Source organism: Giraffa tippelskirchi, chromosome 9 (genome assembly GCF_054371585.1).
Source record: "Giraffa tippelskirchi isolate mGirTip1 chromosome 9, T2T-mGirTip1v1.2.pri, whole genome shotgun sequence".
NCBI classification, from domain to species: Eukaryota; Metazoa; Chordata; class Mammalia; order Artiodactyla; family Giraffidae; genus Giraffa; species Giraffa tippelskirchi.
Window position 1 is genome coordinate 74,016,768 of NC_137283.1, and position 24,381 is coordinate 74,041,148.

Consider the following 24,381-nt stretch of genomic DNA (forward strand, 5'->3'; position numbering starts at 1 on the left):
TGCCATTTCCTTCTCCATTCTTTTCTATAGGTGACTTTTATGTGAACAATAAGAACAATATGTGAACAATAAGAAAAAGTGTTTGTAATTAGGTCATTTGAAAGTACCCATCCAAATCTATATTTAAGCATTTCTGCAGGAAAATAACATTTACTACCTGGGGTGTATTTAATAGTTCCACCCAGTTCCCACTATTACAGAGACCTTGTTAAGCTGACTCTCACTAAGTCATCTCAGTGAGTGCTTAATATCACAGGCTAAAAAATTAGGAAGAAAGGAAAATAACTGAAGAAATATGAACTTTTGATTAACAAGGATTAATAACACTGGAACATAATTCCAAAAGAAAAACATATCTGCTAAAAGCAATGTATTTAAATTCAGCTCTCAGATTTTAATATAATGTAAAATACATTATTCCACAAGAATCTCAGTGCATATGAGGTGTCATAAAACAAGAAAAAATAATTTATGTATTCTTAAACTAGGGTAACATTTATATGTCTCCTGGCAAATGTAAAAATGTATTTGTACAAAGCTCTCATATCATTAGGTTAATACTGACCTGCTATTAATGGAAAGAGGTGTTGAACTGCACAAAGGACATGAGAAATTTTTACTCCAATTTCCTATTAAGGTCCAAGCTCATTCCTTATGAAGACTGCCCCAAAACCATAGGGTCTTATTTTATAATTGTTTCACAACAAAATTTTCAGATAGGAATGCTAATAAGGTCAGTACAGTTTCCCCATTTTTCTAGAACAAGTTTTTCACCCCCTTAGAGCAGGCCTCTCCTGAAATTTGGAAAGGGCTTGAAGGCTGGTCTGTCTGCAAAGAGACATGTGTCTGCATGGCCTGTAGATGCAGGATGATAGTTTTGTATCAGTGTAGCTTATGTAGGAAAACAAATAAAACAGCAGCAGTGTCCTAACCCAACGTTCTCATCATTGAAGAACTGTGTTTGCTGTAGTTTTTCAGGTGATAGCCTTGGAGATTTCCATTTCAACTCTTGGGGTTTATTTCTAAAGTTGTAAGTCAGTGCATTTATATGCATGCTGGAAAAATGAGGTCAGGAAGAGAGTGTTAATGGCATTTGGGAAGGATAATTCTTCATACAGGGCCTTACAAGCTATTTGAAGGCCTAGGCTCTTTCTAAAATGGATAAGGCTTTGAAGTGTGGCATCCATTCTTGAGGATTTTCATGGAGGTGGGGAATCAGCATGTGTTTGAGAAAAGTTTAAGTAAAGTTCTTTCAGGATTCCTGATCAAGACAGTGAACTAGTAAACCCTGAGCTTACCTCCTCCCATAGACACACCAAAACTACAACTGCAGATGAAACACTATCTCTGAGGATAGATGACCTGAAGATAGCAGGACAGATTTTCCACAATGGAGGATATAAAGGAAAGGCCAGATCAAGACGGGCAGGAGGCACAGAGAAGTGGTCCGGTCAGAGGCCACTCCCCTGGCATGCTGGCCACAAGGGGAAGGACACCACAGCTGTGAAGGTTACCCTGAGGAGCAAGGGGTCCACGTCCCTTGTGGGGCTTGCTAGCCTTGGAGACCTGCCCTGGGAAGACAAGTTCCCGTGACACCTGTCTGTGAAAGCCAGCGGGGCCTGTCTCCAGGAGGGCCCCAGGGCTGTGGGGAACCAAGCCTCCATCCTTAAGGGCTTCTGCACAAACCTACCTGCTCTGAGTCCCAGCACAGAAGCAGCAGCTTGGAAAGCACCTGGGTCTGCTTTTCAGGGGTACTGCATCCTTCTACTTTTCTGTATATTCAGTCCATTAATTTTTGAGAGTTTGATATTGAACCTCCAACTAAAAATTTTTATCTATTAAAAAATAATTGTAATATATAGTGGAACTATATGTAACTTTGTTCTACATTTTCCAAGTCTCCTATAAGTGTTCTATCACATTTTCATAATTTAAAAAATAAAAAAGAAAGAGAAAAAACACTTTCTAACCTGAAATTGCCAAGACTTTGCTTTTTCTTTTTTAAAATCATGAACAGGTGTTGAATATAATCAATTTTTTTTGAATCTATTAATATGATCATAAACAATTTCTTTCCTTTATCTGGTTATGAGGTAAATTACATTAATTGATTTTCAAATGTTAAACCAACTTTGCCTTCCTATTATAAAACTTGATCTTGAAGTAGTGAAAAAATAAGGGCATCTGGGTCATATGAGAAAGTGGTTCACTGACTAATTCTAGAGCATGTGACAGAGGGGCAGGGTCTGGTGGACACTGTTCTGAGGACAGATGTGCTGGTAAGTACTGTTTTCTCTCTCTTTCCATCTGCCTGGCCCAGTGCTGGTGGGCAGCGATCTGTCACTCCCCATCTACTTAGTTACAACACTGTGTGCCTCCCTCCAGCATTCCTTGAGGAATTGCCCTGCCCAACCTGTCTTCCTCGGCCAGTCACTCCAAAGCAGCTCCTGCTCCACCCAATAGGCAGCCCTGGATGGCATGGGTGCCCCCCAAAGCAATTCCCACTCTTAGAGTCTGGTCCCGTATGTCAGTGTGTCTGTCACAGTCATGGCTGGGTCTTGCAGCCAGCTAGCTAGGACAAATCCTGCCCATCAGTGCCCCCACAGCAATCATGACCCAACTACAGCAGGAGGACATAAGTCCCACTGGGGAAACCCCACGAGCACCCCGCTCTGTTGACCGGGGGGGATCATGCTCTTGGACCCCACAGGACACCTTCCAAGTAAGGCCACTTTTTCAGACCAGGAGATGTAGCTGATAAACCTAATACAGAGAAATAAACACAAAGTTAGGCCAAATGAAACGATAAAGGAATACCTTTCTCATGAAAGAACAAGATAAACTTCAGAAAAAGAAGTTTTTCTTGAGAAAAATGAAGATAAGCAATTAACCAGATAAAAAGTTAAATGTAATAGTCATAAAGATGCTCACCAAACTTGGGAGAAGAATGGATGAACCTAAGGAGAACTTCAATGAAGAACTTCAATGAAGAGACAGAAAGTATAAAAAGGAACCAATCACAACTAAAGAGTATGATAATTGAAAAATACTGTAGAGGGAATCAATAGCAGATTAAAAGATGCAGAAGAGTGAATCAGTGATTCAGAAGACAGGGTAGTGAAAATCACCCAGTTAGAGCAGGAAAACAAAGGGAGTAAAAAACTGAGGACAATGCAAAGCTTACTAACATTTACAATATAAGGGCCCCAGAAGGAGAAGAGAGAGAAGGGTCAGAAAGCCTACTTAAAGAAATAAAAGCTGAAAGCTTCTCTGACCTGGTGAAGGAAACAGACCTCAAAGTCTAGGAAGGACGTGCATGTGTGCTAAATCATTTCAGTTGTGCTTGACTCTTTGTGACCCTATGCACTGTAGCCCACTAGGCTTCTCTGTCCATGGGATTCTCCAGGCAAGAATACTGGAGTGGGTTGCCATGCCCTCCTGCAGGGGATCTTCCTGACCCAGGGACTGAACCCACATCTCTTACATCTCATGCATTGGCAGGCAGGTTCTTTACCACTAGTGCCACCTGGGAAGCCCCTAGTAAGCACAGAGAGTCCTAAAGAATATGAACCCAAAGAGATCCATACCAAGACATATTATGATTAAAAGATCTAGAGTTAAAGAATCTTAAAAGAAGTAAGGAAGAAAAAACTAGTTAAGTACAAGGAAACACCCATAAAAATGTCACCTGATATAAGACATGGATAAATTCCTAGAAACACACTCTTTCAAGACTGAATCAAGAAATGTTACTTGAATAGACCAATCATTATTAATGAAATTGAATCAGTAATTAAAAAAAAAAAAAAACTGCCGCAAAGTTCAGGACTTCACAGGTGACTTCTACAAAACATTTTATGAAGAGTTAACAATTTTCCTTCTCAAACTATTCCAAAAAATTGAAGAGTAAGAAATACTTCTAAACTCATTCTATGAGGCTTTACTCTGGTACAAGAATAAGACAAGGATGCCACAAGGAAAGAAAATTACAGAACAATATCCCCAAAAAACATAGATGTGAAAACTGCAACAAAATATTAGTGAACTGAATGTAACAAAATATTAAAAGGATCATACATCATGATCGAGTGGGATTTATTCCAGAGATACAAGGATGGTTCAATATCCACAAATCAATCAATGTGATCTGGACTGTTCTGTTTAGTTGCTAGTCATGTCCGACTCTTTGCGACCCCATGGACTGCAGCATGCCAGGCTCCCTGTACATCACCAATTCCTGGAGCTTACTCAAACTCATGTCCATCGAGTTGGTGATGCCATCCAACCATCTCAGCCTCTGTCGTCTCTTTCTCTTCCTGCCTTCAATCTTTCCCAGCATTACGGTCTTTTCCAATGAGTCGGCTCTTTGCATCAGGTGGCCAAAGTATTGGAGCTTCAGCTTCAGCATCAGTCCTTTCAATGAATATTCAGGACTGATTTCCTTTTGAATGAACTGGTTTGATCTTGCAGTCCAAGGGACTCTCAAGAGTTTTCTCCAGCACCACAGTTCAAAAGTGTCTATTCTTTGGTGTTCAGCTCTCTATACGGTTCAACTCTCACATCCATACATGACTACTGGAAAAACCATAGCTTCGACTAGACGGACCTTTGTTGGCAGAGTAACGTCTCTGCTTTTTAATATGCTGTCTAGGTTGGTCATAGCTTTTCAATCGAGGAGCAAGCGTCTTTTAATTTCATGGCTGAAGTCACTATCTGCAGAGATTTTGGAGCCCAAGAAAATAAAGTCTGTCACTGTTTCCATAGTTTCCCCATCTATTTGCCATGAAGTCTGTCACTGTTTCCATGGTTTCCCCATCTATTTGCCAGTCCTAGTGATGGGACCGGATGCCATGATCTTAGTTTTTTGAATGTTGAGTTTTGAGCCAATTTTTTCACTCTCCTTTTTCACTTTCATCAAGAGGCTCTTCAGTTCCTCTTCACTTTCTGCCATAAGGGTGGTGTCCTCTGCATATCTGAGGTTATTGATATTTCTCCTGGCAATCTTGATTCCAGCTTGTGCTTCATCCAGCCTGGCATTTCACATGATGTACTCTGCAGATAAGTTAAATAAGCAGGGTGTCAATATATAGCCTTGATGTATTCCTTTTCCAATTTGGAACCAATCCATTGTTTCATGTCCAGTTCTTACTGTTGCCTGCTGACCTGCATACAGATTTCTCAGGAGGCAGGTCAGGTGGTCTGTTATTCCAATCTCTTGAAGAATTTTCCAGTTTGTTGTGATCCACACAGTCAAAGGCTTTAGTGTAGTCAATAAAGCAGAAGTAGATGTTTCTCTGGAACTCTCTTGATTTTTCTATGATCCAGTGGATGTTGGCAATTTGATCTCTGGTTCCTCTACCTTTTCTAAATCCAGCTTGAACATCTGGAATTTCACAGTTCACGTACTGTTGAAGCCTTGCTTGGAGAATTTTGATTCTAGCTTGGAGAATCAATGTAGTACAAACGAATAAACAAAACCATGCAGAAACAGACTCACAGATACAGGGGTTAAATTGGTGTTTGCCAGAGGGTAGGTGAGTGGGAGTTTGGGGGAGATAGATGAAAGGGATTAAGACAGTCAAATTTCCAGGAATATAATAAATAACTCACGGGAATATAATATATAGCATAGGAAATATCATCAATAACATTGTGATAACTTTTCATGGTGACAGGTGGTTACTAGACTTGTGGTGATTAATTTATAATGTATATAAAGATTGAATCAGTATACTGTACACCTGAAATAAATATAATAGTGTGTCAACTACACTTCAATAAAATTGAAAAATTAAAAATTAAAACAGACAAGTAAAAATAAGTAAGTGCTTTCTTATAAAACTCTTCCAAGAGGAAAGAGCTCCTGGAAAAATTTGCCTTTCTTACTTGTATATGGGACCTCAGCTGGATCATGCTTCTCAGGACTTCTTTGATCCTGATGTGGTACCTTCTTATTCGCTCCTGGCAGCAGGAACAAATTAGGTCCTACAGTGAGGACCCAGGTGGGAATGAAGGACACCAAGGAGAGTGCTCCTCTCAGTTCACAGTGGGAAGGCAATAATCAGAAACCCACAGGAGGTCAAGATCTAAAACTGGAAATGCTTTTGAATTTAAAAAGGTGTTGACAATTACCTCTTTTAGGAATTTAGGAAAAATGCAAGTGAGGTGACCCAACTCAGAATCATTCTGGTCTCTATTCTTCCTGTAAGAAGATCAGGGTGCTGAAAGAGGGTCCACAAGTTTCATCATCAGAATCTTGGTAGGAGCAGTACCTCCCCCATTCAAATTGAATTGTGAACTTCTAAAATAGTCATATTTGGTTTCTCCGCACTTTGCAGATACTGAATCTTTTATGAATTGAAGGTTTGTAGCAACCCTGTGTCAAAAAAGTCTATTGGTGTCATATTTCAAATTTTTTCATGATTATTATTTGTTATGGCTCTATAAATGGGGCAACAAAGTCTCAGTGACAGCACATCTGTTTACAACATGGTTTACTGAGGATTTTAAGTCCACTGCTGAGACCTATTGCTCAGAAAAAAGATTCATTCCAAAATATAACTGCTCATTGACAATGTACCTGGTCACCCAGGAGACCTGACAGAAACGTACAAGATTCCTGTTATTTTCATGCAGCCCATGGACCAAGGAGTCATTTTGACTTTCAAGTCTCATTCTTTAGAAAATATATTCTGTAAGGCTATAGCTGCCATAGACAGTGATTCATCTGATGGATCTGGGGGGAAATAGAAAAACTTCCAGAAAGGATTCACGATCCTAGATGTCAAGAAGAACATTCATGACTCACAGGAAGAGGTCAAAATATCAACATTAACAGGAATTTGGAAGAAGTTGATTCCAATCCTCATGGATGATGTTGAGGTGTTCAAGCCTTCAGTGGAGGAAGTAACTACAAGTGTAGTGGAAACAGTAAGAGAACTAGAATTAGAAGTTGAGCCTGAAGATGGGATTGAATTGCTGAAATTTCATGATGAAATTTGAATGGAAGAAGGGTTGCTTCTTATGGATGAGCAGAGAAAGTGGTTTCTTGAGATAGGATTTACTCCTGGTAAAGACGCAGTGAAGCTTGCTGAAATGACAACAAAGGATTTAGAATAGTGCGTAAACTTAGTTGATAAAACAGCAGCAGAATTTTGAGAGGACTGACTCCAACTTCAAGTGTGGATAAAATGCTATCAAACAGCACTGCTGTTATAGAAAAATTGTTTGTGAAAACAAGAGTCAGTTGATGCAGCAAAGTTCATCATTGGCTTATTTTAAGAAATTGCCGCAGCCACCCCAACCTTCAACAACCTACAATGGGTCCTAAAGTAGGTAGGACCCTGATCAGTCAGCAGCCACCAACATGGAGACAAGACTCTCCATCAGGAAGAAGATTACGAAGAGCTAAAGGCTCAGAGGATGGCTAGCAGATTTCAGTAATGAAGTAACTGCTAATTAAAGTATACATGTTGTTTCTTTAGATATAATACTATTGCATGCCTAATAGGCTGCAGAATAGTACAAGCACAACTTTCATATGCACTGAGAAACCAGAAAATTCACATGGCATGATTCACTGTGAGGGCTACTTCCTGGTACTGGCCTGGGACGACCCCATAATATCTGCGGGGCATGCTTGAAGTCTCATGTCAATTTCTCATTGCTCTCTACATACTCCAGCTTCTCTGATAAGCCAAGAAAATTCTATAAAATCCCTTTAAATTTCTGTCCTTCCCTAAAGATAATGGGACAATAAAAGTCTCATTCTATAGTGCATGTCTCAAACCAAACTATGTCATTTCAAATGAAAATGGGTATTTTTTCCTGAAAAACACTGAAAAAAAGTCCCTTCTAGAAATTTCTGAAGAGCCATCATCAAACAGAATTTGTGCGTGGGCAGAACACCCGGTGTCTCGCTCAGGCCCACATCCTGTTTCTTCTGTGCTGGGCTTCTCACTTTGGCTTTTCCTCAGACTCAGTCACACTGTGTCAAGAATAGGACTAATTCAGCTGACAGTATCTGAGCTTTCATGGTCTCTAGGGTAATAGTAGTTTTCATAATCATCCATCATGCAGAGGGTAACAGTTTTAAAGCATATTTTTTCCTTTTTGAGAAAACTTTTAAATTGAGCAGAGCAAAACTTTGAAGTTACACTTATAATTGCATATTCTGAGTACTTCATATCTATTTATCTACCAGAGAAAAACCCTTCAGTTCCTGTCAGCTGCAGGTGAGGCACCAAGAATTGACCCTTCTCTTTTCTATAATAAGGTTTCTTGGTGTCTTTGGACAGGATTATCAATACAGCATGACTACAGGTAAATAATTCTTAAAAACAAATCCCATAGTGCAAAAGTTTTTTTGGACTGCATTTTTGGAATGCAAAAGTAGGAAGTCAAGAAATACCTGGAGTAACAGGTAAATTTGGCCTTGGAGTACAGAATGAAGCAGGGCAAAGGCTAATAGAGTTCTGCCAAGAGAACACACTAGTCATAGCAAACACCCTCTTCCAACAACACAAGAGAAGACTCTACACATGGACATCACCAGATGGTCAACATCAAAATCAGACTGATTATATTCTTTGCAGCCAAAGATGGAGAAGCTCTACACAGTCAGCAAAAACAAGACTGGGAGCTGACTGTGGATCAGATCATGAACTCCTTATAGAAAAATTCAGACTGAAATTGAAGAAAGTAGGGAAAACCACTAGACCATTCAGGTATGACTTAAATCAAATTCCTTATGGTTATAGAGTGGAAGTGCCAAATAGATTCAAGGAATTAGATCTGATAGACAGAGTGCCTGAAGAACTATGGACGAAGGTTCATGACATTGTACAGGAGGCAGTGGTCAAGACCATCCCCAAGAAAAAGAAATGGAAAAAGGCAAAATGGTTGTTTGAGAAGGCTTTACAAATAGCTGTGAAAAGAAGAGAAGGAGAAATCAAAGGAGAAAAGGAAAGATATACCCATTTGAATGCACAGTTCCAAAGAATAGCAAGGAGAGATAAGAAAGCCTTCCTCAGTGATCAGTGCAAAGAAATAGAGGAAAACAATAGAATGGGAAAGACTAGAGATCTCTTCAAGAAAATTAGAGATATCAAGGGAACATATCATGCAAATATGGGCATAATAAAGGACAGAAATGGTATGGACCTAACAGAAGCAGAAGATATTAAGAAGAGGTGGCAAGAATACACAGAAGAACTATACAAAAAAGATCTTCATGACCCAGATAACCATGATGATGTGATCACTCACCTAGAACCAGACATCCTGGAATGTGAAGTCAAGTGGGCCTTAGGAAGCATCACTACAAACAAGCTAGTGGAGGTGATGGAATTGCAGTTGAGCTATTTCAAATCCTAAAAGATGATGCTGTGAAAGTGCTGCACTCAATATGCCAGCAAATCTGGAAAACTCAGCAGTGGCCACAGGACGGGAAAAGGTCAGTTCTCATTCCAATCCCAAAGGAAGGCAATGCCAAAGAATGCTCAAACTACCTCACAATTGCACTCATCTCACACGCTAGTAAAGTAATGCTTAAAATTCTCCAAGCCAGGCTTCAACAGTATGTGAACCATGAACTTCCAGGTGTTCAATCTGGATTCAGAAAAGGCAGAGGAACCAGAGATCAAATTGCCAGCATCCGTTGGATCATTGAAAAAGCAAGAGAGTTCCAGAAAAACATCTGCTTTATTGACTATGCCAAAGCCTTTGACTGTGTGGATCACAGCAAACTGTGGAAAATTCGTCAAGAGATGAGGATACCAGAGCTGCCTCCTGAGAAATCTGTATGCAGGTCAAGAAGCAACAGTTAGAACTGGACATGGAACAACAGACTGGTTCCAAATAGGAAAAGGAGTGTTCGAGGCTGTATATTGTCACCCTGCTTATTTAACTTTTATGCAGAGTACATCATGAGAAAAGCCAGATTGGATGAAGTACAAGCTGGAATCAAGACTGCCAAGAGAAATATCAATAACCTCAGATATGCAGATGACACCACACTTATGGCAGAAAGTGAAGAGGAACTAAAGAGCCTCTTGATGAAAGTGAAAGAGGAGAGTGAAAAAGTTGGCTTAAGCTCAATATTCAGAAAACTAAGATCATGGCATCTGGTCTCATCACTTCATAGCAAATAGATGGGGAAACAGTGGAAACAGTGACAGGCTTTTTTTGGGGGGGGGCTCCAAAATCACTGCAGATGGTGACTGCAGCCATGAAATTAAGAGGCTTACTCCTTGGAAGAAAAGTTATGACCAACCTAGACAGCATATTACAAAGCAGAGTCATTATACTGCCAACAAAGGTCCATCTAGTCAAAGCTATGGTTTTTCCAGTAGTCATGTATGGATGTGAGAGTTGGACTATAAAGAACGCTGAGTGCTGAAAGATTGATGCTTTTGAACTGTGATGTTGGCTAAGACTCTTGAGAGTCCCCTTGGACTGCAAGGAGATCAAACCAGTCCATTCTAAAGGAAATCAGTCCTGAATATTCATTGAAAGGACTGATGCTGAAGCTCAAGCTCCAATACTTTGGCCATCTGATGCAAAGAACTGACTCATTTGAAAAGACCCTGATGCTGGGAAAGATTGAAGGTGGGAGAAGAAGGGGATGACGGAGGATGAGATGGTTGGATGGCATCACTGACTCAATGGACATGAGTTTGGGTAAACTCTGGGAGCTGGTGATGGACAGGGAAGCCTGGCGTGCTGCATTCCATGGCGTCGAAAGAGGCAGACATGACTGAGCAACTGAACTGATCTGAACTGAAAAGGAGATACTGTGCAAACGTTGAGGAGACACCTGAGTTAATAATGATAAATAAGCACATATTATTGCTGTTATTATCACAGCAAAATTATTAAATACATTTAGATTAGCAGATAACGATCAGTTTTAAGTTTGAATGAATAATAGTTAAAAATCTATTTCTGGAATGTCAAATACTAACAAGATATCCTATATTAAATGTATAGTACAAACAAATTTATATAAAATATATACCAAACATATAATCTATATACATATTTTATATGTATTAATACATATTTTAATGTATATTCTGGAGAAGGAAATGAGGTTGCAAAAGAGTTGGATATGATAGCAAATAAACAACAAAAATTGTATATTAATATATACAGTTTTTGACTTAACTGTGATTAGCATGTTATAAATACTGAGTGAAATAGTTGGTAAACAAATATTGTCCCTGAAGACTTACCTTGGGGTCCAGGGTCTCCTGGAGGTCCAGGTAACCCATCCTTGCCTGGAGGCCCAGGCCTCCCGTGGGCTTGAGCAGCCAGCATTGCTGCTGGGAGCTTGAGCTGGGATAGGAACACGGCCATCCTCTCTTCATTGATGAAAGGAAAAATAATACATCATGTTATAGAAACACTTTTTATGTCAAAAGTTTTCAAATTTGTTTCTCATGAAATTTACCAAAATATGATTTGGTTTTCAATTTACGTACATCTAGTTTACCAACTGGTCTGATTGCTAAGAGATTGATTGTTCAAGTAAGACAATTGTACAAGGTTGCTTCAACATGAAGACAGATAAGTTGTGACAATGAGAGGCTCTGAGGACCTTCAGTGATTCAGAGATGTTGCCAGCCTAGTGGGCAACATCCCAGAGCCTGATTAACCTCTGTGATGACTTGTGGAGAGAACTCAGGTTCGTATTGAAAAAATGGTTGTTACAATAAATTTAAGTCTCTTTCCAGCAATGCTGTGAATGTGCATGTGGTGATTTAAAATATGCTGACCAGGTCTTTGACACTCCCTTCCAAGTGAATTAGGTGGAGCCTAATCCTCCTATTCCGGAGTGTGGGCTGGACTTCCTCTTACTTTTAATGAATAGGAAAAAGGCAAGTAGGGAGAGTAATTCATAAAGGCTTGTGACTTCCTCGCTGCGTTCTCTCTTAGCTTCTCATTCTGAGGAAAGCCAGCCGCCATGTCCTGAGGACACGAACTGACCTGCGTAGAGGTGAACTGAAGCCATCTGCCAACAGCCACGTGAGTGAGACTGGACGTGGCTCTCCCAGCCCCAGCCAAGCCCTCAGGGGACATCAGCTGACACTCTGAACATAATTCATGACAGACTTTGAGTCAGAACCACACAACTAAGCAACTCTGGAAGTCCCTGACCCGGAAAAAATGTGTGATGATAACCAGTGTTGTTTTAAGCCACTGGAGTTTTGAGAAAGTTTCTTATGCAGCAGTAGATAACTCATGTGGTAGGTGATACTTTATAGCATTGAACAAAACTGCATTATTAGACTTCCCTGGTGGCACAGCGGATAAGAGCTTACCTGCCGATATAGGGGACAGGGGTTCAATCCCTGGTCCGGGAAGATTCCACGTGCTGCGGAGCAACCAAGCCCGTGTGCCACAGCTACTGAACCTGTGCTCTAGGGCCCTTGAGCCACAGCTGCCGGGCCCACAAGCCACAGCTAACGAGCCCCTGTGTCGCAGCTACTGAAACCGATGAGCCTAGAGCCTGTGCTCGGCAACAAGAGGAGCCGCGGCAATGGGAAGCCCAAGCGCTGCAAGAAGGGTAGCCCCTGCTCTCCGCAGCTAGAGAGAGCCCACGGGCAGCAACCAGGACCCGGCGCGGCCACAAATCAACAACCACAGAGTGTGCACAGGTCAGAAAACCGCATTACTGATACAGAGCTTATTTACTGAAAGGATGTCCATCATAGTGATTTCATGGCACTGTTTAATTTCTAAGCTGGGCTAATATTTTACTTGGTCGAAAACTAATGTGTACTTTTAAAATAAAATGTCTTACGATACACCCTCATTCTTCTTTTTTTGTTTTTTTCTGGTTTGATTTCCAGTTAGTTCCATTATTCAGCCTAAGTCTCAATAGGAAGGCTATCTCATTTGGCCAAAGGAACAAATACAGCATTGGTGCCGAGAAGCACGTGCCCGGGGAATGTCAGTTGCAGACACTGAAAACAGCAATAAGCCTCTGTACCTTTCTGTGAGCCTCAAGAAGATGCTGAAACTGAGAACACAGAAGTTACAGGAAGCTGACAAGCTATTCAGAACATTTAAACATCTTTTGCCAGTGTTGAGTGATGTGACCTTTATGCACTGAATACATCCTAAATCTTCTCAAGGATGTATCACTGTCACCTGCCCTTCATTCACCTACCAAGCTGCCTGTCATTGGGGACCTAAACAGAGAGGCAAGGAAGGGCAGTGAGGACGGTGCCCGAGTGCTGCCTCCAGAGAGCTTGGCTGGCAGGTCATGAGAGTATCCTCGCGGTAGAGTCAAATATCAGTACACTACCGCATGTAAAATGAACAACCAAGGACCTACAGTATAGCATAGGGAACTCTGCTCAACGTCTGTAACAATCTAAATGGGAAAAGAATTTGAAAAAGAATAGATACATGTATATGTATAACTGAACCACTTTACTGCACACCTAAAACTAACACAACGTTTTTGATCAACTATATACTCCAATATAAAATAAAAAGCTAAATGTCAACAAAAAAGTGGCTATACAATGTAGAATATTGGCATGTTAATAGCGCTTAACATATAAAGAATTTGAAAAATGAGGAACTTCAAAAAAGGTAAATTTGAAAATATAAATAAAAATTTTCACTTTAGAATTCCTAAACAAGTTGTATTATTAACTAAATTAAACATTCTCTATAAACAGGGCCTAACATTTTCTGTATTCAGTGCTCTTTTTCCAGGATCATGGAGACAGCTTGAGAGAGATGATCATTTAAATAAGAACTATTATCCATGTTTTTATAAGTCCCATGTGCTATAATGATTATCTGCTGATAAGCATTATTTTATGACTAGAAATCTGTCATATAATTATTCTCAGAATTATTTTTCTGAAAAATTAAGTTGAGGTTATACTTATTATTATAGAATTCTTGGTTATTAATCTCACATACATAGACCATTGTTTAAATTTCACCTCAGAAGCATATGCAATATTTTACCACTATGTGGTTGGGAAGATCCCTTGGAGTTGCAAAGAGTCGGACATGACTGAGTGACTAACACACTTACAAAACTCATATTTAGCAAATATAATACATACACAACTAGATTTAAAACAGAAAACTGGAGAAGGGCATATCCTTGCTATGACAAAAAGAAACAGTATTCTTTTCACATGTTTTCTTTAAAAAGCAAATTCAAATGATTTCACTTGTAAAACTAACCACAATTTTTTGAAGATACAGCTAATAAGTACTAAGAAATGAATATTTCATGTGAAAAATTCAGCATAGGTTTGGTGTGGACATATTTCCAGAAAAATGTGTTACTGATTACATTAATGTTAATTTTGCAAGTAAGGACCAAATGACCGTAACACATTAGAATCCATAGCTGCCAGCTGGGAAAAACAAGGGCCAAATCATAGAGACCTGTAAAGAGGTACCTCAACTTTCTCCAGACTTTTCACTCAGTGTAGTTTTATTTGAGCTTGAAAGATACTTTTCACTTAAACAGATATGTCTGCTTTATAAATTTTTGATAAAGAGCAAATTACTCTTGAGGTAGCCTATTTTTCAATGGGTTTTCAATAAAAAATTTTGTTTAAAAAATGTAGGTCCATACACTGTTTTTTTCCCCCTTATTTCGTTTCTTTTTTTGTTTGTTTGTTTTTAAATAAATTTATTTATTTTAGTTGGGGGCTAATTACTTTACAATATTGTAGTGGTTTAGGAAATAAAGCAATCAAATAGAATTATTAAATAAAAAGCCCCAACAATTGCAGAGTACTAGCTGTAATTACCAAAAGAGTAACCACCCTACACTCACATTCTGAAATCAAAAAGAAGCCGAATGGAAACAGGACAGAATCCACAGGACCAGAATCTCTAGTGCAGATTTATTGACTGTGATGATGGGGACCAACGAGGACTGATAGTTCATCCCTAAAAATGACATTAAGTCACTGACTTTCAAGTAAAACTTTTCATTACCTGACTTTCTATCTTGGGCATGTTTGGTTGATATGAATACATCTGTTTTGAGTAACAGTATATAAAACAAATTTGCAATTAATATATATAGTTTTGCAAATCATCCCGTTGAATACAGATAGAATATTTTAAATTGTAAACTGAGTACTTTATGAAAATATGAAATTCAATGTTTATAGCTTGAAACTTTGCATATTAATTTTGCACTTAAAAGATAGATACATACTTCAGTACAATTTTTCTTAATTTGAGACATACTTCTTTGAATGCCTTCAATGTCTAAACAAAATATTCCTATCACTACTGTTTCCTCTTTAACGTATGAATTGAATTTACAAGTACTTTGCTTTCGGTGCTTTTAAATATTTTCAGCAAAACAAAGTTGTTTTCTTTTTTTAATAATTACCTCTAGCTGTAAATTATCTAGCTTTAAGATACACTCAGAAATAGTCATTTAGCGTAAGGATAATTACTTCCTCTGAACCATACTCTAATGCTCTATAATTTTAAATAATACATTTATGAGCCAGTAAATAAATTAGAAAGACCTGCATTATTAATTGTTTGTCCTCTGTTTTCACGGATCTTTGGTCAATAAACTGATTTTGGCTACACTTCCTAATGAGGCGGGAGACTGAAGAGTCTGGATAGGAGCTTGCATAAAGCAGACACACAGAGCCCATCTGCCAAGGCAAACCCCCAGCAGTCACAGCAGTCATTCAAACAGATGAGACCAGGGGCAGGCCTTCCTGGGAGAAAGGGCTCGTTAATATCAACAGACATGAATATTAGTGCGGTGATAAAGTACATCAGGGAAGGAAGGGACATTCAGACATCATCTAACCCACGGCCTACCTTCTGTTTCACAGATAGAATTTGTAAATATTTTCAAAGAGATATTCATCTTTTTCTCCTAAAGCCCATTCAAATGTTTAATTGCCCATTTTCTTGATAGAGCTTTAACTTATTTTCTTTTGTTACTTCATTATGGAAACAGAGACTAGTTACTGAGTGATTTCCCTAGGGAAATCAGTCATCAATTTGATAATATTGTTACGTCTTAGCCTTCAGGTTAAGTAACTTTTACTCACAGGCTTGGTAGTCTGTTCTGTAAATCACTTTTCGGTTCTACTATTCTGGGGCTTTCCATATATCTCTTAAATGTGGAAACCAAAATTAAATACAGTTATCTCCTAATGAACAAAAATATCAGAGAGTAATTTCCTTTCATACCTTAAGAGTGATTTCCCAGTCTCATGCTAACTGTTAATTCAGCGGCATCATTCAGTGGCTTCATATTCGCTCAGGGGCTCATCATGACTCAAGAGTTATCACTGCTACATCTAACTCTGGCTCCATCTAATCCTTTGTTACCTCTGTTGCTTTGAAATGTTATTATGAGTAAAGATGGTACATTGAACACATGTATCTGCTTTAACTCTTTCTTATATCCCTACAAAAACAATGGCAAGTTATTTTTAAAGGCATCAAACTGTGAGAATAGGAGAATGACAAAATGAAAGGAGATGACATTAAACTCTGGAAGCTCTCAGATGGTGGAGAATGGATAACTTCACAGGCTCACGAAAACCAAATCTTTACACTGGAAGCTGAGGGACAGCCTGTGTCAAACCATAAAATCCTTAAAATCTTCAGAATTGACTGCCCGAGTTACCTGTGGAAGTGAGGGTGAAGGAGGGGAACTGAAATAAAGGGGATCGGTTGGAAGCCTGCTTAGGAACTGGTCTTAGAAATCCCTTTCTCTGCTTGTGCAGCTGGCTCACTGCCCCTTCCCAATTCCAGCCTGAAGGTTTACTATCTGAAAAGCGTAACCAGACCATCTCTACACGGAAGAGCGCAGACTGTGTTGTGAGACTCAGGCTTCCAGGCTGAGAACAAGGAGAAGAGGTGGAAACTGCCACGCGTGGAGCCGAGGCCCCCGGCAGGAACCTCCTACCCTGCTCCCCAGATGGTAGCAGCCAGGCAGGCAACGCAAGTGTTTCCTCTGGGGAAGCTGATCAGAATGAGACTCAGGACACTGAAGTTGAGGGCCCTTCAATTAAGAAAACCCAACTAGACTTCCTACAGTAAAGCCCATGGTTGGCAACCCCACCATTCACTGCTAATAGTCCATCAGTTTTTTCTAGAACCCCTGCTTTTATGTGAGCAGATGGCTAAGGATGCCCGGCACTGAGGAAACCCTCTAAGTTGTATGATAGACCTAAACAGACTGAAAGAAGCAGAGTGGAAGAAACAGAGGCTATCATGTGGCAAATATTTTTAAAAATTGCATCTCTGATTATGTCTACCTATGAGATGATATGTACATATACAAATCTGTTGTTGTTGTTCTGTCCCTAAGTCGTGTCCGGCTCTTTGTGACCCCATGGAGTGCAGCACAACAGGCTTCTCTGTCCTTCTCTGTCTCCCGGAGCTTGCTCAAACTCATGTCCATTGAGTCAGTAATGCTATCTAACCATCTCATCCTCTGTCGTCCTCTTCTCCTTATGCCCTCAAACTTTCCCAGCATCAGGGTCTTTTCCAATAAGTCAGCTCTTTTCATCAGGGGGCCAAAGTATTGGAACTTCAGCTTCAGCATCAGTTCTTTCAGTGAATATTCAGGACTGATTTCCTTTGGAATTGACTGGCTTGATCTCTTTGCAGTCCAAGGGACTCTCAAGGGTCTTCTCCAACACCACAGTTCAAAAGGGTCAATTTTTCGGTGATCAGCCTATTTTATGGTCCAACTCTCACATCCGTACATGACTACTGGAAAAACCATAGCTTTGACTATATGGACCTTTGTTGTCAAAGTGATGTCTTTGTTTTTTAATACACTGTCTAGGTTTGTAATAGTTTTTCTTCCAAGGAGCAAGCGCCTTTTAATTTCATGGCTGCAGTCACTGTCTGCAGTGATTTTGGAGCCAAAGAAAATAAAGTCTGGCACTGTTTCCATTGTTTCCCCATCTATTTGCCATGAAGTGATGGGACCAGACACCATGATATTCATTTTTTGAATGCTGAATTTTAAGCCAGCTTTTTTACTCTCCTCTCTCACCTTCATCAAGAGACTCTTTAGTTCCTGTTTGCTTTCTGCCATTAGAGTGGTTATCTACTTCTCTGAGGTTGTTGATATTTCTCCTGGGAATCTTGATTCCACCTTGTGGTTCATCCAGCCCAGCATTTCACATGATGTACTCTGCATATAAGTTAAATAAGCAGGGTGACAAGATACAGACTTGATGTTCTCCTTTCCCAATTTTGAACCAGTCCATTGTTCCATGTCCAGTTCTAATTGTTGCTTCTTCTCCTGTATACAAGTTCCTCAGGAGGCAAGTAAGGTGGCCTAGTAGTTCCATATCTTTAAGAACTTTCCAATTTGTTGTGATCCACACAAAAGCTTTACTGTAGTCAGTGAGGCAGATGACTGGAATTCCCATGCTTTTTCTATGATCCAGTGAATGTTGGCAACTTGATCTCTGGTTCCTCTGCTTTTTCTGAATCCAGCTTGTACATCTGGAAGTTCTCAGTTCATGAACTGTTGAAGCCAAGCTTGAAGGGTTTTGAGCATTACCTTGTTAGCATGTGAAATGACAATTGTATGGTAGTTTGAACATTCCTTTCTTTGGGATTGGAATGTAAACTGACCTTTTCCAGTCTTGTTGCCACTGCTGAGTTTTCCAAATTTGCTGACATATTGAGTGCAGCACTTTAACAGCATTGTCTTTTAGGATTTGAAATAATTCAGCTTGAATTCTATCACCTCCACTAGCTTTGTTCGTTGTAATGCTTCTTGAGACCCATTTGACTTCACACTCCAGATGTCTGGCTCTAGGTTAGTGATCACATCATCGTTATCTGGGTCATTAAGACCTCTTTTGTATAGTTCTTCTGTGCATTCTTGTCACCTCCTCTAATATCTTCTGCTTTTGTTAGGTTCTTACTGTTTCTGTCCTTCCCCATGTCCATTCTTGCATGTACTAGTTCTTTGATCTCTTTAATTTTCTTGAGGAGACCTCTAGTCTTTCCCATTCTATTACTTTCCTCTCTTTCTTTGCATTGTTCGCTTAAGAAGGCTTTCTTATCTCTCCTTGCTGTTCTCTGGAACTCTGCATCCAGTCGGGTATATCTTTCCCTTTCTCCTTTGCCTTTCACTTTTCTTCTTTTCTCAGCTATTTTCAAGGCATTCTCAGACAACCACTTTGCCTTCTTGCATTTCTTTTTCTTTGGGATGGTTTTGGTCACTGACTCCTGTACAGTGTTATGATCTCTGTCCATAGTTCTTCAGGCACTCTGTCTACCAGATCTAATCCTTTGTATTTATTTGTTACCTCCATTGTATAATCATAAGGGGTTTGATTTAGATCATATGTGAATGGCCTAGTGGTTTTCCCTACTTTCTTCAATTAAAGCCAAAATTTTGCAAGAAGGAGCTCATGATCTGAGCCACAGTCAGCTCCAGGTCTTGCTTTGCTGACTGTATAGAGCATGTATATAAATACATATATAAATTAATATCTTCATTGTAGATATATTGAAAGAAGAGAACAAGATAATACTTACTAGTGTGTGTGTGTGTGTGTGTGTGTTTGTGTGCACGCGTGAGTGTGGTATGCTCAGTCGTGTCCGATTCTTTGTGACCCTATGGACTGCAGCCCTCCAGGCTCCTCTGTCCATGGGATTCTCCATCCAAGAATACTGAAGTGGGTTGCCATTCCCTTCTCCAGGAATCTTCCTGACCCAGGGATTGAACTCAGGTCTCCTGCATTGCAAGCAGATTCTTTACTGTCTGAGCCACCAGGGGCTTCCCCTTCTCAAGGTTCTGGGCTACTAAAGATGCAGATATTACCTGAGGTCTCAGGTGTCCTGACTTCAGGGCTGACTTTACAGATGTGCTACCTTCCACCCTCAGAAGGTTCCCCTGCTTGGTCTAATGTTCTGCTATTCCTTTCTTATAATTCTTAATAATTTTTGAACAATGCACTTGCATTTTCCTTTTGCATTGAATCCTGAAAATTACCTGGTCCTGCCTATGCCTCGATTATTTTTCACTGTTTCCCTAAGAGCTTGAGATGTCTTTTTCCTTTTCAGATGTTTGAGGGATGCTTGTTGTGGGGGAATGTCTGGACTGCAAAGTTTGGAGCTTGTTTCATGATGCTTGATTCCAAAGTCAGAAAAGAAAAGGAGATTCTAATATATAAGGGCAACATTAAAATTACAAGGAGAAAACTCGTAACTCAAAAAAAAGAGTGGAGAATTGTACTAAAAACTATCAGGTCAGAGCAAGATAAAGATACTTAGTAGAGAGCAAGATGGAATCAGCAGCATGAATTCATGACCTTTGAAAAAACATTTTTTTTTTTCTGTTTTGTCACTGAAGCGACCTAAGTCCCTGGGCTACTCTGTTCTCTCTAGTGCTCACGTGAAATAAGAGGATGTCCACCCAAGTGCTGATATTTTGGTCTGTCTTACTAACTTCTGCTTAAAATAATCAGGCTTCCTGGAGAGAGGGTAACTCCATGCTGGTAGTGAAAGCCTTAAGATGAACTTGGGGTATCTTGTCATCTTACTCCCTGGAAAATTCAACAATGTATGTTTAGCTTAGCAAAGCAGGAACCATGAGCCAACGTGGATTTATTTTCTAAAGACAATTCCCACCTTATTAAGCTCATAGTTGAGGGAAATGATCTTGGTTTTTGCAAATCATTTGACAAAATTATGTAATATCCTTGTAAATAAAGAAACGTGGATTAGATTTTAAACAACTATTTGGATTCAGAGCTCGCTAAAATAGATTAAATAGATGCTTTCCGAATGGGCAGGAAGAACTCAATTGTGTTTAGAACTAATCCTTTTAACTCAACATTTCTATCAAAAATCTCTATGAAATTTAGAGATGACACAAAGTTATGAGGGTCAGGCAACCTGCCCTACAACGAGACAAGATTCCGAAAGATATTTTCAGGTTGGAACAATGTATGTACGAGAATCACTTGAAGTTGAGTAAAAATAGACATAAAAATCACACACTTACATTTAAAAAATGAACACAAAGCGTAATGAGAAACATTCAATTTTTTTAAAGTTGCTATAAGGTGGATGGAGGGTTGTTAGTTCACTTAAAAGTCAAAATGAATCAACAGTGTGATACAGATAATATTTTTTAAGGAATACTATCTTAGGCTGCATTATTGAAGTGTCTAAATCAGGGGTCACAAAGCTTTCTTGGCAAAGGGTCACACAGTAAATATTTGAGGCTTGGCAGGTTACATAGTCCCTGTCACATACTTAAACCTGCTGTCCAGCATGAAAGCAAGCAGAGAAAATACGTCAAGGAAGGAGTGTGACTGCACTCCCATGACACTATTTATGGACACAGATTTGAATTTCCAATCATTTTGCATGTCATGAAATATTATTTTGATTTTAAAAAACCATTTAGAAATGTATCCTCCTTCCACGGGCTTCCCAGGTGGCACTAGTGGTAAAGAACCCTCCTGCCAATGCAGGAGATGAAAGAGACACAGGTTTGATTCCTGGGCTGGGGATTAAACTGGAGGAGATAATGCAACCCACTCCAGGATTCTTGCCTGGGAAATCCCATGGAGAGAGAAGCCTGGCGGGCTACAGTCTATAGGGTCACAAAGAGTCGGACATGACTGAAGCAACTTAGCATGCAAGCAAACACCTCCTTCCATCTGCCACAAAGGTAAAAGCGATTCTTAGCTTGTGGCTGTAACAACAACAAGAGGCAAGTAGACAGGGCTGGTGGCCATGGTTCGCTGAGCCTGATCTAGATCTAAAGACATTGTCTTCTGCCTGGCCACAGTACTCCTGGGGAACGAGGGCTGTTTCTCCAGGGCGATGACGTGGGGGAAGCAGATATGTTTGCTCCATGGAGCAGAAGACTAAGGAGGCGTACTGTGGATGCTCACTCAGAGTGCTGTCGTGTGAAGAGAAGGTCCTTTCCCTGTGGTGGTTACAGACCAGGAATAAGGAGAGAACTTATAGGGAGGCAAACTTAGCTCCATGTGAGTAAGAAGCTCCTATCTGAGCTGCCCCATCACAGGACAGGCCACCTGTTACGGAGGATGGTGCATAAGCATCTTTGGATAAACATTGCTGGAGAGACTGTCGACAGTAGAGGGGAGAGAGGAAGCGGGGACAGTTCAGAAATGTGTACTCAGCAAATCTCACCTTCAAAAATCCTCAGAACTTCTTGATTAATATACTTCTTTATTTCTTCAAATGAAACCACATCAGCCTAAAGAAGAGGAAGAAAAGGTCTGTTAATACAGAACCTAGCACAAATGAATAAAGAACAGAAGTAGTGGGTTGGCATGCATATGTGAAACGTCTGTAGAGATCCATTGATCAAGCAAAATAGTTTTGTCCTTTGTAATAATCCCTGGATACTGGTAAAGTCAATATCTAACTGATTGTATTATGTGTCTTCAAAGGATGAGAACTCTAACTGGGCTGATTCTTTAACATGTTTCATTTATGAGCTAAAGCTTACTAAGTTTTACCAACTTCATGGTCAAGTTTATTTTGCAGTTTGCACAGTGCAAGCAAACCTGTATTCAGCAATTTTCTTTTCTTTTTAAAATTTTTATTTATTTATTTTTGGCCATCCTGGGTCTTTACTGCTTCGCATGGGCTCTCTCTATTCAGGTGATCGGGGACGGCTCTCGAGTTGCGGGGCTCGGGCTCCTCACTGGTAACTTCTCTCGGTGCAGGGCACGGGCTCTAGGGTACGCAGGCTTCAGCCGCTGTAGCACATGTCACAAGTTGTGGTGCATGGGTGTAGTTGCTTCGTGGCATGTGGGATCTGCCAGGACCAGGGATTAAACCGGTGTTTCCTGCATTGGCAGGTGGACCCTTAACTGATGAATCACTGGAAGTCTGAAATTTTCTTGATAGAAAATGCTGTGGAGTCTGGTAAAGGGAGGTAGGTAGATGATGCCACTTGACTTTTTAACCCCTTTACAAATAGAGCTACATGAATTTGACCAAGAGCCTAGCATTTATAATAGTGTTTGACATTTATAATAGTAATGTTTTATTTCAGTACCTTGATAGCTTTAAAAGGGAGCTATCATTTTTCACAGTGGTTAAGGCTTCAAAGTACGTTGTTACTCTTCTTTGTATTTGGTGGTTACTATCCAGGGATACACATGTGGCATTAAAGACAAGGTGATAAGTTCACAGAGTGATAGCTTCTGTGGAACAAAATAGTTATAATTTCACAATATTTTATTTTCACTGTGGGGCAAATGACCTTGAGTGAATGCATCTAATACCACAGACTGGCACAGCACAGAGAGTTCATTGCACAGGCTTGATTCAGGCAGAGCGCAGCAAGAGTGGGTGAAGCAGAGTATGGTGGGAATGCCCAGTTCTGCCCAATCTCTGGAATTAGCTGTTTGTCAGGGGATGGCATGTCCTTAATTTTCTGGCCTCACACTAGGACCGCCCTGCTTTCTTCCTGACGTGGACATACTCTGATTCAGTTCCTCTGCAGAACGGCCACCCACCACCTCCTGAGGATGCTTATAAAGACAAGGGCTTCCTTAGCCAGATACTTTCTTGGGCCAATGGGTTTCCACTTCAAAGCACCACTCAGGGCAGATTTGTTGTTCTGACAGTCAAGAAAATGGAGTTGTAACATAAATTGATGTGTGTTTTCTGTGTAGTGGAAGGGGACATCATCGATCGTATTTGAGGGCAAGGCCCTGGAGTCGGTCAGACCTGGGTCTGACCTCTTAGATCACTGTGACCCTGGACAGGTCAGAGTCTAGCTTCTGCATTTGGCAAGGTGGAAGGAGAGGTCACCTGTCCTCTCAGGTTAGTTGTGAGGATCTAAGGAGGGAATGTTCAGTGAGTACTCAGCGCGGGACCTGGCACATCACTGGAAATAAATGACATGATTGCTGTGCTTGTAGAGGCCAGCTTAAGGTCACTTTATCTGGAAAGCTTTATGACTTGCAGTCCCAGCCAGGAGCTGCAGGAGCTCTCTGCCCACTTACCGGGGAGCCGGGGAGGCCGGGGAGGCCTGGGGGGCCCTGGTGCCCAGGGGATCCTGGGGAGCCCTTGTTTCCTGGGGGCCCCACAGGACCGATGGCCCCCTTAATCCCTTGAAGGCCTGGTTTTCCTTGTTCACCTTGTGGGCCTCGGTCTCCTGGAATTCCCTGATCACCCTGTTAAGGAAAAAAATGAATTCGAATGATCTCTTCTAGAATCATGTTAGCAAAGGTTCTGGATTCATACCGGCATGTATTAGCTGTGCAGCCTTTGGTAAGTGGGTTAAACTCCCTGCACCCTGCTTCCTCTCCCTAAAGGGGGCTATTAGCAGTATCCACTGAGTAGATGATGCTGAGAAGTGAGTTAACTACC

At 40.4% G+C, this 24,381-nt stretch overlaps 1 protein-coding gene across 3 annotated transcripts in view; it reads right to left on the bottom strand.

The window, feature by feature from the left end:
• Positions 1-24,381, bottom strand: part of COL19A1 (collagen type XIX alpha 1 chain) — a 441,848-nt gene that overhangs the window by 3,231 nt on the left and 414,236 nt on the right. For all 3 annotated transcript variants that reach the window (XM_081529388.1, XM_081529391.1, XM_081529389.1), the window contains 3 exons: positions 24,015-24,185; positions 22,183-22,249; positions 11,235-11,363 (listed from right to left, as the gene is read on the bottom strand). In XM_081529388.1, coding sequence (XP_081385514.1) covers positions 11,235-11,363; positions 22,183-22,249; positions 24,015-24,185 — 367 coding nt within the window. The remainder of the gene's footprint in view (positions 1-11,234; positions 11,364-22,182; positions 22,250-24,014; positions 24,186-24,381) is intronic.